This window comes from Etheostoma cragini, chromosome 14 (assembly GCF_013103735.1).
Source record: "Etheostoma cragini isolate CJK2018 chromosome 14, CSU_Ecrag_1.0, whole genome shotgun sequence".
In the NCBI taxonomy this organism is placed as follows: domain Eukaryota; kingdom Metazoa; phylum Chordata; class Actinopteri; order Perciformes; family Percidae; genus Etheostoma; species Etheostoma cragini.
In genome coordinates this window covers 4597990-4614957 of record NC_048420.1, presented here as the reverse complement: position 1 = coordinate 4614957, position 16968 = coordinate 4597990, and the positions used below count along the sequence as shown (strand labels likewise).

Below are 16968 nucleotides of genomic sequence, written 5' to 3'. Positions count from 1 at the left end.
ATATCATGTAACAACGACAAAGGCACCTGACCAAGCATCCGTATTTTAAAAGATGGAAGGGAGAATGTGTTAACAGGAACATACATTCAATGCATACAGGTCATAATCCATAATCCAAGTCTATAAGCAAAAGGGCGCAAAAGTATGCCAGGTGAGAATAGTGGTGGACTGGAATTAATTGCCCGAATTTACAGGCTTCAATTGATTTAGACCCTAGGATGGCAATATAAAAAGGTCATAAGATCATGAAATTCAGTTCTTCGTGAAGGAACTATAAATTTACAAATTTTTCAATATTATGGCAATGCACCAATTAAAAAAAGGTTCCATGCTCTGGATACCATGTTTGCAGTGGAAGCAAAAGGAAAATGCCTTTACAAATAGTTCCAAGATGGTTACCCCCTCGCTATCTATAGGTTGGCGACACAACCTGAACCTGATGGGTCCCCCAGCTAATAAATAGGGTTCCATTTGGTTCAGCTTGTTTTGTTTGCAGAAAACTCTGGTTCAGGCTTAGCGATTCTCAAATGTCCTTGATATAATATTTTTTTTTCATTTGAGGCAAGTACATAGCAATGCCCACAGGAAGAGATTAGTAATGATTACAAAATGATGGCATTTCACTTGAGTCAGCATTGGTTAAGGCTAAAGACGAGAGATTGATATTTATAAAAGACCTTGGGTTAGAAATTTGACCTTACTAGTCTTTTGCAGCTGCTCAAGCTGTTTGAGGGTATTTTATTATTGTTTAATAATATCAGATCATAACAACAGTTAACTCAAGTCTTTACAGATAGAGTATATCTAGACCACACTCAATAATTTACAAAGACCCAACAATTGAGAGCAAGGAGCAAAGAGCAAGCAATTGAAGTGCATCGGTGTCGAGGAAAAACCTCCTTTTATGACGAAACCTTGAACAGACTCGGGCTCTTATGGGTGTGACAGACAGTGGCAATTACAGTCACAATAAAGATAAAGGAACTATGTCTAGAAATAGTAGTTGGAGTAGTTCATAGCAAACCAGGGCGTAGCAGGGCACTCTAGGGTGTAGCAGGGCATAGCAAGGCTAGAGGACTCTACAAGCATCCAAATCATATCGATTTGGATTTGGATATCGAATTCATATTTCTAGCTGTCAGTCCATAGACCAGACAACCGCGTGCCCCACCACCACACCCCAATCTGTGGTCAAATTTCCTCAAGATGTTTTTATTTCTAATGACAACATTCCAAGTCAAAGCGTGACCGTCAGTTCTGTCGTAATTTCCGCAATAGGATTTCTTTCTATTTCAAATAAACTACCATATGTTTTTTGCAGGAGAGACTCCTGGAAATTATGTATGTAATTTGTTATTGGAATATTAGAAACTGTTTATCATTTTAAACTGTATTAAGCAATGATGTGCTTTTTTAAAACACATGTAAATATAACCTTGACTCTTCTCCCGTATGTCATTTTGTATCTGGGCACCCAATTCTTTTTCACACTATAAATTGTCTACCATACCATCAGAAATGAAAGGAAATCTATTCACAGAGAAGTGCATTTCCCCTCTGCCTGTCCGGCACAATTTAAAAATGTTTAATAAAAATAGACCGTGCCAGTATCATAGCTATCACAAAATCCTATACAATAACTCCTACTTTTAATTACAACAAGGAGTTTGTCAGTTTGTAACATGTGCAGGTTTTTATGATGTATGCAATAAGTTACCTATATCCGTGACAGATAGATGGCGCCTCACACTCTCTCTCCTGAGACAGCACTTCAGGACAGTCCTGTCCCCCATTGGCTGGTAACTGGATGATAATACGTTTCCTGTATTGCTTCTTCTTGGTGTTACCACCTAAGCAAAGACACAAGAAACACAAATGAAGTATATACGGTATGTACATTTTTACACCTAGTTTAAGCTAAGTGTACCCAATAAACTAGCAACTATGAATGTAAAAAACTAATTGCAACAGCGTAAACAATGCAGGGGTCTCATCCTCAGTTTCAGCATTTTCCAGATTTGAAAACGTACTGGAAGAGGGTTGTCTTTTGTTTGCTCTTGGCCATATTTCAAGAAATGTCTGTGAAGAATGAATGTAATGAAACTTTGTCATTATTTATCTGTAATGTATCTATGTGATCATCATCTGCTGGAAGGGAGCCCTTCAAAGGGGGGCTGATGAAATCAAGTGGCTGGAAATGCAGACGGCCATGCTCCATACCATACTGTAGATACCAATCCTTAACAGACATTTACTTATCCTCTTTAAGTCATTGGGGCCTGCAGCCTATCCCAGCATGCATTGGGCAAGGGGTAGGTAGAGTACCCTGGACAGATGGATCGTCCGGTTTATATTTGGGAGCAATTTGTTTGAGTGGAATCCCAAACCATCAGTTACTGTTAATGTTTTTTACATGGACTGGAAAAGTCTTGAGGTTTGCTCTTCCCATCCATCAATCCATTCATCCATCCTTCCATCCTTGCATCCATGCATTTTATGGTTTCACCTCTATATATTGCTTAATGAATGACTGTATTTCTATAAAATGTATTAAACATGACACAATCCAAACAGAATTGAATTTTTCCGTATCCTGTCTCAGTGTGCATGATGATTTAATTATCTCTCTGCTGGGCTTGAAATAATGATGAGCATATTTGGTAGACTTCATTAATTCACTGTCATACCAGCTTGAATGAATTCAATTTCCTAATACACCCTGGAAGGCCTCACAGTGGGTAGTGATGCCAACAAAGAGCTACCTGGTTGACAAGTTGATGGGCAGGGGCTCCAGTCGCTGTACGGGGTGACGATGCAGTCTCTCTTGCACGGCAGTAAGCAGGGCCTGACTGTGTCCGGGCGCAGACTTTCTGGACACCTGAAAATACATCATTGACATGCTCAGACAAACACACAGAGTACCCATAGAAATCTGACAGAAATGTGCTGGATCAGAGCCAAAACCATGCTGGGAGACCACGTGGTGACAGCCTGACTTTAGCGCTGGATCATTTTGTGAGACTGTGACTACAGACTAGTGAAAAAGGCACTTTCATTCTTAATGTGCAGTTTTTTTTTTTGTTCTTCATGTTTCAGCTTTTTACTGCAGCTCATTGAAAATAAACCAAAGACTAGGAAATCAAAGTCAAAACTATTAACTACTAACACATACAGTATAGTATGATACCTAATACCTAAATACAACATAATAATAACAATAATAATAATAATAATAATAATAATAATAATAATAATATAATAATAATGATAATAAATCCTTTATTAAGGGGAAATTACAATTTATATTCTGTTGTTATTACACACAGGTCTGAATTACACACACATGCTCAGTGCCAATACATGCACTAATGGAGAGGTGTCAGAGTGGGGGGGCTGCCCATGTACAGGCACCCCGAGCAGTTGGGGGTTCGGTGCCTTGCTCAAGAGCACCTTTGCAGTGCCAAGGAGGTGAACTGGCACCTCTCCAGCTACCAGTAATTTTCATTTTTTGAGTAAAATTCTCATAACACTCCTTCCAGAGGCTATTTTGCAGAGGCATCGTTGCTGTGTACAGTGCTAAGCGCCGCCCAAGACGATTGTGATTAGTTTAAAGAAATCCCAATGAACTAGAGCACGTTTTTCTCCTATGTAGGAATTTTTAGACCAGTAAGAACAGAAAAAAATGAAAGGTAGGAAGGGAAGAAAAGAGGTGGGTAACCAAAGCATATGACGTGAATTAATTCCCATTATTAATTTGGATGAGTACAATATCAGATGTAGAAAGTGGAAATGTCAGTCTCAACCCAACAGTGCCAAATAAGTCCCGTGGGGACACCTTAAATACATTTTTAATAAATCTTTCCCAACAATAGGTCCAAACTGTTGTTTTTTAGAATTGCTTTGGATGGATCCTAAATTTTCTCTCACTGAAAATGATTATATTCTGAAAATGATTTCCTTAATAGGCTTAAGTCTGCATTTCTTTTTACCAGTAGTGATTTGCCTGGCTGCACCAGAACTTAACACTTTCCCAAAAATTTAAATCCCCTACCCATAAAAAAAACAGGACTTCATGTATTTATAAAGCCATAATTCAGCAAATTGTATTATCACATGTTTTACCCCATTTGAACAAAGCCTATTAATTATCCTCATAGATTTCTCTTTGTTTTATCACTCTAATGCCTTAGAATGATCTAATGCCCATCCTGGCCACAGCAGCTGGTGAAAGTGTGTGCCCTTCCCTCCATTGATGTGAAAGTGTGTCCCAGGGCTGCAGGCTCACTGCTCAGCATGTTTTGGTTTTGGAGTAAGCGCAAGAATAAAAATGGAGACTCATTTCCATACACAGCATGGGGGCTGGGGGGGGGGGGGTTTCCTGCCTAGTGCCGCTATGCTGCCAGAATAATGCTCCCGTTCTGTTGAATAAATAAATGGATAATTCATGTTGCCAGCAGATGCCTTCAGGGTGGGAAACAAACCCAGATGCTTAAAACAACTCATCGGCTAACACCTCTGCCAGACACCAGCAACAACAGACTAACCATGAGACTAAAGTGGGCCAACGTGCCATGTGCAAACAAAGTCTGCACCCAAAAAGATAATTTCACTTGGAACAAATGGAAGGATTGGTACTAACGCACTGGTAATTATCAGTAAGGGTGCAGAAAGACACTCATGCTGTGTGGATTTGACTGAGAATATTATAGTTAATAAAAATGCAGCGCAGTGACGATACAGACGTTTCATACACACAACGTCTATTTCCGCTGTTCGACCCGTGCTGGACCCGTTCATAATGAGTCAGCCGTCTCTCTGTGAGTAGCGTCCATCACACTCCCTCTCGCCGTTATAAATAGCCTATGTGACGTTAACATTTGTTTTGGTTAAAATCAACAAGTAATCGTGAAAATAATCGCGATCAAAATTTTGATCAAAATAATCATGATTATCATTTTGGCCATAATCGTGCAGCCCTACTTGATACTGTCATGCATAAGACCTTTTTCTGTCCTGGCCTCGGTCTTAACTCAGACTCTAACCTTTTTGGACTCTGTTTTAACTTGGACTCGACTAGTCCTGGTCTTGGACTTGCCTTGTCCTCAACAAAAGTGGTTTCTAGACTACAGCCCTGCTTTGTAGCAACTCATTTGGCAATGGCTTGAATGTAACGGACGTTTATTAACTTCAAAGGTTACGCACTAAAGCTTTAAGGGATATGCTTTCAGCCTTATAGATTTTTAAGCTGGTATTAGTCTTTGTCATTTGCTGGAGCTATTTTATAGCCTGGATGCCAGTTAAACTTTGCTTCGCCCTTAACATTTGAGGTCCGGAAGTTCGGTCTGGACTTGATCCATTGTGGAGCAACTATGTTCTAACCAGAGCTGTTTGGACCAATCAAATTGTCAGGGCAGGATTTATACGATGATGGACAGATAATCAACTAGTCACCAAAGAACGCTTAGGTTGAATTTGTTTACAACACAGGTGGCTGCTGCTGGAAAATTAAGATGTGTAGCCCCCTCCATCAAGAAGATATCGACAGCGCATTCATTTAAAATCCTCAACCGGCCCGTCTCAGTTTAACTCAAACCAGCTGATGCTGCGACTCAGCTGTTCAAGTTGCAGAGGCTGGTTTTAGAACGTAACGGACGTCACCTGTTTCAACAGCCAATAGAGAAGTCAGCTGGTAAAGTCGGCTATAAACTATAGAAATAAACAAAACGGCAGAGTTTCAGACAGCTGCTCAACGACCGCCGAAAGTATGGTAATGTTATATGGTGGAGAGATGGAGAGTGACTAAAGAGAAGGCGTTAGAACCGTGAATCAGAGAAATAAAAACGTGTTTTCCATGATTCATCGCTAGAAATACAACTGTAGCAAGCAACTCAGTATCACTAACATTATCCACATTCCTATTTACACTAAACAAATGATTTCTCCAGCTACAAACAAGTCTACAAGCAGAAGTTAGGACAGAAGTGCAAAGAGTGGTTGCTATGGAGACAAACGGTCTTGTCTCGTCTTATTGGTGTTTAGTTCCGTTGCTCTGATTGGTTGTAGGTCTATCCAATGAGTGCAGAGGAATTTTTTTTCCTGGTTTGGTTGAAAAGCCCCCCATAATCCCAGCCCAATGGAACAGTATCAGACTCAGATTCTGAATAGATTCTGAGTATGACCTTGTCAGGTTAGCTAATTTAGGGATTATTAATTTGGTTTCGGCCTAACCACCCATCTTTTTTTAATTTCCCTTTCTTTGACACTTTTGAGGCTTTTTACAATGTTTTTTGTTTCTTTTTTCTACGTAAGTATTCAAGTATTAGGTTCATTTTGTTTTGTTGGATTTCTGGGTAATTCTATAGGAATTATGTGGTAGGAAAGACAAAATAAGCCTTTGCTTTTACCTAGTCCTTTGTTGGTTAGCTACAGTACGATGGCAAATTGAAACCAAAATAAAATTCATCATCATCATATTAGAGGATCGTATATTGATGGATAATCAGAGACTTCAAAGGGTCAAAGTTTTGTCAGAACGCCATTTTGAAACCTTTTCCATTTGTTTTTTTTCTCCAAATGCTATACACCTAAAACACCTAAAATTCTATGAAAGTAGTGATTGTTAATTGTACATGGAAAGAGCCCTATATGGAATCCATGTCATTTTTGGGTAATCGTGTTGTTATATAACATATGTAACATATTTCTAATTTATTATTTTGACCAGTATCACACTGGAACTGCATGTATAAGCAAATATGTGGAATCTTACTTTTTTGGAGGAACCTGGCCCACGTTGACCCGGACACAGATGACCTTACGGGTTTGCATTCCCACTGAGCAGGAGGCATCGTCGCCCCGCGTTCGGCCCACAGACGTGTTGGTGGATGGGATGGAGGAGTCCTCTATGCACTGGCCCCATGACCCGGTCTGCCAGTGGTACACAGTGCAGGGGTGGTCATTGCAGTTCCTCACCTCCTGCAGGGCGCTGATATTGGGACACTGGATTCCACCTGAGAAATATTTGAACACAGACCAGAGTCAACAGACGGAAACAAAAATGACATTTGCACTAATACAGAATGATGGAAAGCTTGTTGGAAACTTTTGGGTGTTAAAGGGTATTCTAGAATCATGTAGACAATGACATTTGCAAGGCACGCACAAAGAATCTGCAGTACTTGAGTCTGGTCTCTGTATCAAGGCCGGTCTGAGACATTTCCATTACCTTGTAATTTTCTGTGTCTTGTTGGTGATTTTACTCATAGTTGTCTCTGTCTTGGCCTTGTCTGAACACCTTCTTGACCCGGACCGGCCCAATTTAGAGTCAATCTTGAAACTGTTCGGATTTGTCCAAGACTTGATTTAAGTTATTTTGTCTACAGCTGGGTATTTGGCCTGCCAGAGATGTATGATAACATTGTCCAAGCTGTTTTGGCCCAATTATTTTATATGAGTATGGATTCTTGGATCTGTCATGAGCTAGAAACAATACCTAAGGAATTCACAATAAAAAGTATGTATGTATATGTGCGCCTGTTCTACCAACTGAGCCAATGCGGCCACTTTTCACAGTGAACTTTTACCTTTCAACAGATTTGTAAGGAGACTAGAATTGTGCAAAGAAACAACCAAACCATTGGTTACCATTGCCTATAAACAGTCTTTCTATGTGAAACTTGGATTTTTAGAGATGACTAGAAATGCTACTAAGGCTATGTAGAAACTAGTAAGCTGTGCTAATGCTAGCTGTGCCAACCGCACAAAACATTTTAGGTTGATTACCTTTAATAGGCAGAAAGGACAAGGAGCACACAGTCAAGGAAACACGTCTCACTAGGCAGGGTGGGTTAGCTAGAAATCAAATAAAATACCCTACCAGTTAGACTGGCAGTTCTAGCCAAGATGGACTAGCATCCAGTGTCCAGCCTTTGGACATTTATTTTAATTTTGCTACTTGTAGTCTAAATATAGTTCTAAACTGGGGTTCACTTTATGTTGCATATTCTCTATGAATCATAGTTTTCTTTTGTTTAAAAATTTGTATAATTCAACATTGCATTTGTTTATTTACTCAGAAGGGAGCCGTCAGGGCCCAAGATACTCAAAAAAAAAGTACATTCAAAATCTAAATTATTAAAAATCAACCCTTTAAACCTGCCTATACAATTTTAGTGGAAGGATAGAAAGTGTAGGGTTAAATTAATCGTTAACTAGAATTTTGCTGCATGTGCTGTTGCTGGGAAGATGTTATGCTTTCAGCTATGGGATTGGTAGCCCAGCTTCACAGAGGGCTGAACAATAGTTTCCAATGAGAGAGTAATTTCAAATGACAAATTGAACAATGGGCATCTTTGTTATAACGCCAATAAATTAACCATGTAGCCTGAAGGTTGGTGATGTATGCCACAAGGAATGTTACAGCTTGTGTAACTATTCATAATTATTGTTTTTCTAAATAATTATACTAATAGCAATATATATATATATATATATATATATATATATATATATATATATATATTTAATTGGCCACTCTGCTATTCTAATAATATTATTTATGAACAATATTGATTGTTTCTGATGGTGGCTTCTAAAATGCATTGATAACTGGTCACCGCCCTAGGTGTCTGTCACTAATGGTTACTTCGCCGTGAGCGTGGCATCGTTGGTCATCACTGAATTCACCATTATTCATCAGTGTGTAGGCATAAAATGTAAGTAGTTTTGTGTGGTATTTTGGCGGCGTCACCATGTTCAGCTAAAGTGCACACACGCCCGTGTGATGATGCCATTATTTGTATGTTTTTTTCTTTGGTTATAACTGTGGAATTGTTTTAACCAACTTTTGCAGTCCTATTTTTTGTTGTTCCCTAGAAGGTTGTTTTTGACTGCGTTTGTCTGTTTCTGTGTTTCTTTGTCTGTCAGAAGGATTACAGAAAAACTGCTAGCCCCATTTCATGAATCTTGGTGGATGTTTGTAGCATGGGCCAAGGCAGAACCCATTACATTTTCAAGGGATCCAAATTACAGGGTGGAGACACAAATTACTTTTCACCTTTGTCAACGTTGCAGACAATTGCGCTGCATTCATGTGGTGTTAGAATAATCAGAAAAAAATGAGTTCCCAACTGGGGAACATTAGACTGCATTAACATTGTGAAATAGGGCATGACTTGGGGGAGGTCGGCTCTCTTTGTGCCCATCTAGTTTTTGTTGCATTGACTGTACCTCTTCTGTGTAAAGCACTTTAAGCTGCATTCAATGCATAAATTGGGCTATGTAAATAACATGTAGGCCTATTATTATTACAGCAACGTTTCTGTCAATATGAAAGGCATGGAACTGCTTATAGTACAGAAAAAAGTCAAAGAGAGAAAACTTTGTGAAATAGCAAACCAAGCAGTGGCACACTCATAGAAATATAAAGCACCTGCTGTCTTGTGGGACTTTAGTGAGGAGAATAATAACTGGGCAGTTAGTAAAAGAAATGGCTAACTTGGCTGGACAACAAGAGAACAAGCAGAAAATGAATAGTTAAAGTTAATGATAATACCAAGTACTGAGTATGATGTTTAAAAGTGATGCATGTACTGTAGCTGACCAAAGAAGGAAGGAAACTTATGAAGTGGAATTTGTATGTTAAAAACTGGATTTGAAAAAAAAGTATTCCAATCTTCCCTTTGAAACACGTTGCACATATTACAGGTACTATTTCTCTCTTTGTAAAAAACAAGTATATAAACCCAACCCTGCATCAAAGTAGAGTATGCTTGGGTAAACAGGATAAATCTACAGCCATTATAAATGGTTTTTATTTTCTCTATCAAAGCCCCAAAAGGGTGACAGAATACAGGTTGGCTAGCAGTAAAGCGTTGGCTATCCCGTGCCAGTATTTGTGCAGTGATATAGATTAGCTTTTAGCTTTGATTTTCCAATGACTTACTGGAAAACAAACCAAGCTGAAACAACTTGAAAGATAAATCAGTCGGCCTCTTTGGTTGGATTGACAAAGATGAGATGACCCAGGGGGGCAGAGTGTCTCTGCAGAACGCCAGTGGTCAAGACATGGACCCAAGTGGGGTGTGCACACCATGTAACCGTCTTCACCACTAAACCTTGTCATCTGCAGCAGCTATCACCTTGCAAAAACAGAACCTCCCCGATGAGATCGCCATCAATTAGCACCTCAGAAGGCAGTGATTGGCCTCTTCTACATAGAGTCGGATATGAGAAAGAGCCTCAGACAGAAGATATGGCTGACCTCTGTGAAACAGCGCAGGGGTTATGTCTGCAGGGCCGTGTATGATAGATTAAACTGAATTTCATCAGAACAGTAATTTATGCAGCTCATTAACACATAGAACAGATCAGTATTGCTGTACTGGCTACTTTAATAGTTAATAAATATGTAAGTGCTACCAATCAAAGACAACGTGTATGGATGCACATTCGACATATTATTTACGTTGTGGACACTTTATTCTAGCTATATTTAGCTCCTTTCAGCTGTAAGTAAAATGTTATAACTGATGAATGACAATCAGACTCTGCCATTAAGATTCAGGGGCTAATTGCCCAAAACACCTTTAGTTAAGATTTTCCTTAAAGTCAGAGTTAAGGTTTCCTTAAAACAATATTGGTTGCACAAAACACCCTTAAGGCTTCTCCCTAAGGTTTTCCTTAAAACGTTCTACCTACCTACAGAGCCGAGCAACCAAAGTAAGTACAAAAACTTTAGATACCTCTGACTCCATTCTAACATGACACACTTAACGATAGGCTATTGATTTTAGACTATTGACCTGCAGTCAATGTATGATTGGTTGGTTGGTCCAGAGTAGGGTCATTCTACTCTCCACAGCTGTGCTCTTCTCTTTGCAGATAATGGTTGCTGTGTGGTTTTAGTTTGGTATCATGCTAGTCACTTCAAGACCCACATCAGAACTACAGCGCTTGTTGCCGGTAGGCTATCACATACGTGATTGCAAGCTGACAAACGGTCTCCATGGAAACTCTAGTGTTATATCTTCTGAGGAAGAACTTAATATGTCCACAACATCCCAAGTCCTTTGAACGTTTAATAGAAACGGACAGACATCTTTACAAGTTATGAAGCTCATTTCACATGTCTCTAGCTGAGCTTGCAACAACTTCTTCGGTCTTTTTCTACACCTAGAGACAACATCCTGTCAGCATAACATAATCTGATTCAGAACTTAATGTAATAGCGCCCCCTTCTGGAACATCTCTTATTAGCAGCTAACTTCAGATACAGGATAAAGAAAATTCTTCATAGGTAAGTAAATTAGATGGGTTACAGATAAGCATTCTTGTTACTCAATATTACAGTTAAGATATTACAGTTAGGATACCACATCTAGAATTCTACTGCAGTAAAATCTCTTTCAATACAATAAATGCCTTAACGTTTTTCCTTATCTGTGGAAACCTTGTAAGGGATTCTGTGCAAACCCCTTAAGAAAGTCGTCCAGATAAGGATATCTTAAGCCTTGCGGGTCATCCCTAAGGAGCAAAGTTAAGGTGTTTTGAAAAAGAATAACATTCAAAAACAGGGGCTGAGAGGGGCACTAAAATCAACTGGCCCAACCCCCCGTTTATCAATAACACAAATAAACAATGTAAACCCAAATTATGCTAAGTTTCTTTATGAGGAATTCTTCCATCTGTTCTCACGCCAGCCTACGAGTCTACGCATTTTGGGAAACCTGACTACAGATGGCACTTGACAAATGTCCATTATTGACAATAAAGTGTAGGTTTAAGCTGTTATTGGTTTTCCATTAATAAACAGATGCTGAAATCATCACATACTTGTAGTCGTGACTTCTCCTAGAGACTGAATAATAATTGCGTGTTCCCCTGATAGTAGCCTATAGGGCTGCGTAGAAGGGAATAGGCTATTCAATGCACCCCACCTTCCGAAAAAATATAGGTCTACCCACTAATTAGTCATTACTATACCAACGTTTTGCTGCTTCATAATAAGGTTATATCTGCGTTAAGATCAGTTTTAGCATTGCAAATAGCTAAATGACAAATGGAGGACATTCCACATAACAATACTGCCACTCATTCAGATGAAACTGACCATAAATGTTTTGTTTATGAACCAGAGATTTCAAACCCAAGGCTTAAAATGGACTTCATTTGAGATGCTGTTACTTGCAATAAGGAGAAAATTCCTCCCAAATAGGCTACCTAACCCGTTTTTCAGCCAATTCACCTGCAACACTTGATGAAGCCTGATTTTGGAATAAATCCATCATTTTTGAGCACTTTGATGCATCCTCCTCCAGCATCAACTTCTTCTTCATTCTGCTCTTTTCAGCACCTCCTTTCTCCTTTCTTTTCTTCCCTTTCATGGGTAACATTACACAGCAACAAACCATGCTAATCCCGGCGGTCAAACAATACTGCTACTTTCCTGGGACTTTGTTGCCTTCTGTTTTTCTGCGGACGTGTGTCTTTGGGTCACGCCATTAGACCAAGGGGCGCTCATTTACCTCCCTACATTTCTGTATATAGACTTGACCTTTTCCTCAGAGATCCGAACGAACAAGAAGTTAGTTAACATTTTCTAACAGAACCCTGAAGTGTGTCGTTGAAAGTGTTTATCAATAGCTATTTAAAGGACCCGTGAATGGCAGCAAATGACTCACGGCCGTAATCTGTAGGCCCAACAGCGGCAACTCTTTGGGCCAACAGGGGAAATTCTAGAACGTCCCCGATTGTACTAATTCCATCCAGTACAAAAACACGTAATTTCCAGATCTTTAAACCTCTGATGTCAGTAGACAAATTTAATTGTTGTAACATGTGGTTCTTGCAATAATCCTCTCCACTCTTCCTCTTTACTCTATCTTGTGACCCAGGCTTAATACTGAAGTCCGTTTTTAAGCCTGTCTCAGTTTGCCAGAGCTGATGGCCAGGAGAGCTCTATTTGACTTCATGCTTCATTCAGCACAAATCACCTCAACCTTTTCTGCGGCAGTGTCTGTTAATTAACAAGTTGCAGCATGCGTGGCGTTCTGGCACGGACATCCTCCTGATTCCATTCACATGGAAAATACATTTCCATGTACATGGACATGTACAGTATGATCCAGCTCCGTAGTCCTACTGGATGCTGCTTTGGCGTGAATGAGCCAAAGCTAGCATGACATGCAAGGTGGTCCAAAAATCAACACAAATATAGTTGTTAAAATAAATCAGGGACATAAATGATTAAATTCTGCTCCGCTGCCAAGCCAGACGCTAACCATAGGTGCACATCCCTTTTTTTTTTCCTAATGAGGTTTGGTGAAAATGGCTCAGTTCTTACAGTGATTGGCAGCCTGGAGGATTGTGCATTTCACCAGCCCCCCGTAGTCTATTTCCACGACATTCCACTTCCGCAATTGCTCTGTTGATGCTGGAAAATCCACCGGATTGTATTCTTTTTGTCCGGATGTCTGCAACCTTCCTCTTTCTTTGTGTTGGGATTTGGAACTCCGGTGGATTTCTGAGGCCTATGGTTAACTGCTACTTATATCTCTGCAGGGTAAATCCAGACAGCTATTTGGACTATCTGTCCAATCTGAGTTCTCTGTTGTACGACTAAAACAACCTTTGAACGTAGACAAGTTCCACCAAAACAAGTTCCTTCCTGAGGCTATTTTCCAGAGGCACTGTAGCTCTGCCCGGTGCTTAGCGGAGCCCATGATGATTGTGATTGGTTTAAAGAAATGCCAATAAACCAGACCATGTTTTTCTCCCATCATGGAATGCTATGTGGACTAGCCAGACCTTCCTTGGCAAAGCAAGACTAACCCCCAAGGAACAATGCTCACCTTTCCCACCAATTTCTTCCAGTGACCACTGGCAGTATTGCAAAAAAAAATCCCCCAGATAGGACTTTCCACATAGGCCGCCATTGTAAAGGAGATATTTTTTAAACTGCAGCCAGGACACCTCAAACTGCAAACAAGGTTGGTTATGACTTTGTCTATTCTGGAAATTTGAATGCATGGATTTTATGTATTTAATAATCTTCCATTTTAGCTGAGAAAAGCAATATGTAAATTTGTGACATCACAACAATGTAATTTCTATGGGCAGAGCGGAAACTCGCCAGTGGGGCTACTACTAGTGTGTAAAAAAAGCACAGGGATTTTGCTGGGCCAGCAGATTGGAGGGAGTAGATTACATCAAGGTAGACACATCTCTATATTCTTCTAGTTTACCATATGGAGACTACGTTCTACATCAGCAAGAATCACTTGCTGTCGTCTAAGAACATCAAATATGAATGTACCAAAGATTGGATTGACCAACGACAGCAGGAAAGGACCTTGAACAGAAAGCAAAGGCAAATCCTTGTAAATTAAAAAAGAAAGGGAAAGAACATATGATAGAATAAAGTTTGACAGTCTTTATAAACATTGCGCCCTTGCGGTTGCAACAATTCAGCAGACTTGTCATCCTTGCAGTCACTTCTTACCCTGCATCACAGTAACCCATGCCACAACCTTTGCAGTTGCTGTAGAGGAACACACAGAATAATTCACTTTACTTTGACAGTTCACTTGTGGTATTTAAGGAGGAGTGGCAAAAAAACTGTTGATTAAGGACTTGGGGCTACTAGCATTACTGTGGTATTAGACCAACATAGGTTTGTCAAGGGTTAGGGTCTTCTGGTCTATTTGTTCATTTCAGATGAAAATTACTGATTCCTAATTGATTAAAATATCCATATGAGTCACATATGTTGGAAAAACCATACATCTGTCTGACTCTGCCAGTGGATCCTGCAAAGCTTTGTTACCTTCTCCCGCGTTATAGGCGAGGATAGAGCGAGCTCTGGTCTGCTTGCCCTCTGTGTTTTTTCCAGAGCAGGTGTGAGAGCACAGAGACCAGTGGGTCCAGGGGCTCAGGGCACAGTCCTTTGGGCAAGGCACCCCACAAATGGCCGGCATGGGCAGGATGGCATCACGGCACAGCTGCCTCTCCACATATTCACCTGGATGGACACAAGCAAATGTAAGGTATTTAAAATAGAAAAGAGGTAGAAACAACATGGGCTTTACAAGCCCATTAATAAGTCAAGTCATGTAAATATGAATCAATTTAAAAAAAGAAAGTAAATGGAAAGTCACATTTCTTATTTTAGCACTGCAAATGGCAGAACTATGTTTAAAGTATAATATAGTATAATATTTTGGGAAAAATGCGTAATATTTTCAATAGGTGTGAGAAAAAAAATGGATATCAACAGCAAAATGAGCTGGAGCATTGCTTAGTCTACCTTAGCATTAAGGTTGGAAGCAGGGGTAAACTGCTCGAGATCAAAATACACTTAGCAAAACCTCTTAAACTGTCTCAGGCCTAGTCTACACATATATGTGCTTTGTTTTTAATATTTTTTTTTTTCATGGTATTGGCCTTTTGTCCACAAATATTTTGGAAAGCTCCTTCCAAAGTGAAGATTTTCAGAAATCTCCGCTTTCCGTTTTAACATGTAGAAGGGAAAACTGAATTGGTTTGTGTGCCGTTATTTCATTTGTGAGGCATCGCAAATGAGATAACGTTGGATGCTGGTTAATTTAAACCCTGGGAATTTAGCCTGAAAATGTCTTACCTACGAAGCACATTATCAGAATACTCTGAAATGGGTTGTTAACGGCAAACAGATAAACCATTTATTGTTTTTTTGTTTTACCCAAGGTTGCAATTATGATGGTACAAAAGCTTAGAAAAATCACAGTTATGACAAGACTTTGGCATGGTGTACGCAGTTACTGTGCCCAGACACAAAGAGGATACACCGTGTTATTTCTCTACAGCGCTAGCGGCTCAGATCTACTGCTGAAACCTTGAAGGGTAAGCATGGGTTGCAGGATCATTACGTCTATCAATAGAAATAGTATGAAATTACTTAAGGGAAAAGGATGTCTGAGATTGCATGCAGTTTTTTTTGCCAGTGACTTGTTTTTGGAGGGGTGGAGGTGCTGAGATCTAGATCTGCAGGCTGTCCTCACTCTCATCCCCTTCCAGCCCATCCTGTCGCTGAAGGGCCCATATCTGTGAAAATCTCATTGTGAAGGGCTGGAAGAATGGCAACCAGTGAGTCGAATGACACGTCTGGGACCCCGGGGAAAAACAGATCTATTTTCATCAGAAGGAGACAACAAGAGATCAATAAGAGGCCAGGCAAGAGAAACTCTGAGGGATGCCACATGGCTTTGGGGGTGGGGTGGCGTTGCTGACAGGGGGACACATGGAGCCTTGACTCCAATGTGATAGAAGCTGAAGGAAATCACTAAAGTGTCGTAACGAAACTGATGACTTTAATGGGTCTTTTGTTACTGGAGCAGTGCATGAGTAGACTCTAGTTCTTGATAATTAAACACACCCTGTCTACACTCGACAACACCAGGGATGTGCATCTGCTGTCTGAGGCCCATGCGACAATCCAATACATGAAAAAATAAAAATGGTTAAGGCGTCTGGGTAGCTCACCAGGTAGAGCGTGCCCGTATACAGAGGCTCAGTTCCCTGCGTTTCCTCGTTCCCTCTCTCTCGCCCTTTCATGTCTAAGCCGTCCTATCAACAATACATGCCTTGAAATGACAACTTCCAACACAATCCGATTCTCCTTGCTATTGCTATATAATGCAATTCAATGTGATACGATGCAACATGATGCAAAAGAATATGATGCTGCGCAATTCAATATGCTACAGAGAAATGGATTTTATATCTTTGGTTTTTCTTGCCTGAAACCTGCATAGCGCTTTCCCAAGTTTGCAGAAACCTCCCTTCTATTTAAGGCAGTTAGACGCACTTTGTCTCATGCTCATGCATTGCCAAAAAACCTTCTCTAAGTTGTCCTTCTACTAAAGGGTTTCATCAGGGTTGGAATATCAATGACATTCCTCTCCTTTCTCTCTCGCTGCACGCATGAGGGGG

The 16968-nt window shown here is 40.1% G+C and overlaps 1 protein-coding gene and 1 long non-coding RNA gene across 3 annotated transcripts in view; one reads left to right on the top strand and one right to left on the bottom strand.

Annotated features, from left to right (window-relative positions):
- LOC117956411 overlaps positions 1–11338 on the top strand; it is a 21300-nt gene extending 9962 nt beyond the window's left edge. Inside the window, exon 3 of the long non-coding RNA XR_004659257.1 lies at positions 11326–11338. This is a non-coding gene — a long non-coding RNA (uncharacterized LOC117956411). The remainder of the gene's footprint in view (positions 1–11325) is intronic.
- Positions 1–16968, bottom strand: part of thsd7aa (thrombospondin, type I, domain containing 7Aa) — a 181804-nt gene that overhangs the window by 51361 nt on the left and 113475 nt on the right. For both annotated transcript variants that reach the window (XM_034891400.1, XM_034891399.1), the window contains exons 7-10: positions 14825–15019; positions 6770–7010; positions 2763–2878; positions 1718–1850 (exon numbers count right to left, since the gene is read on the bottom strand). In XM_034891400.1, coding sequence (XP_034747291.1) covers positions 1718–1850; positions 2763–2878; positions 6770–7010; positions 14825–15019 — 685 coding nt within the window. The remainder of the gene's footprint in view (positions 1–1717; positions 1851–2762; positions 2879–6769; positions 7011–14824; positions 15020–16968) is intronic.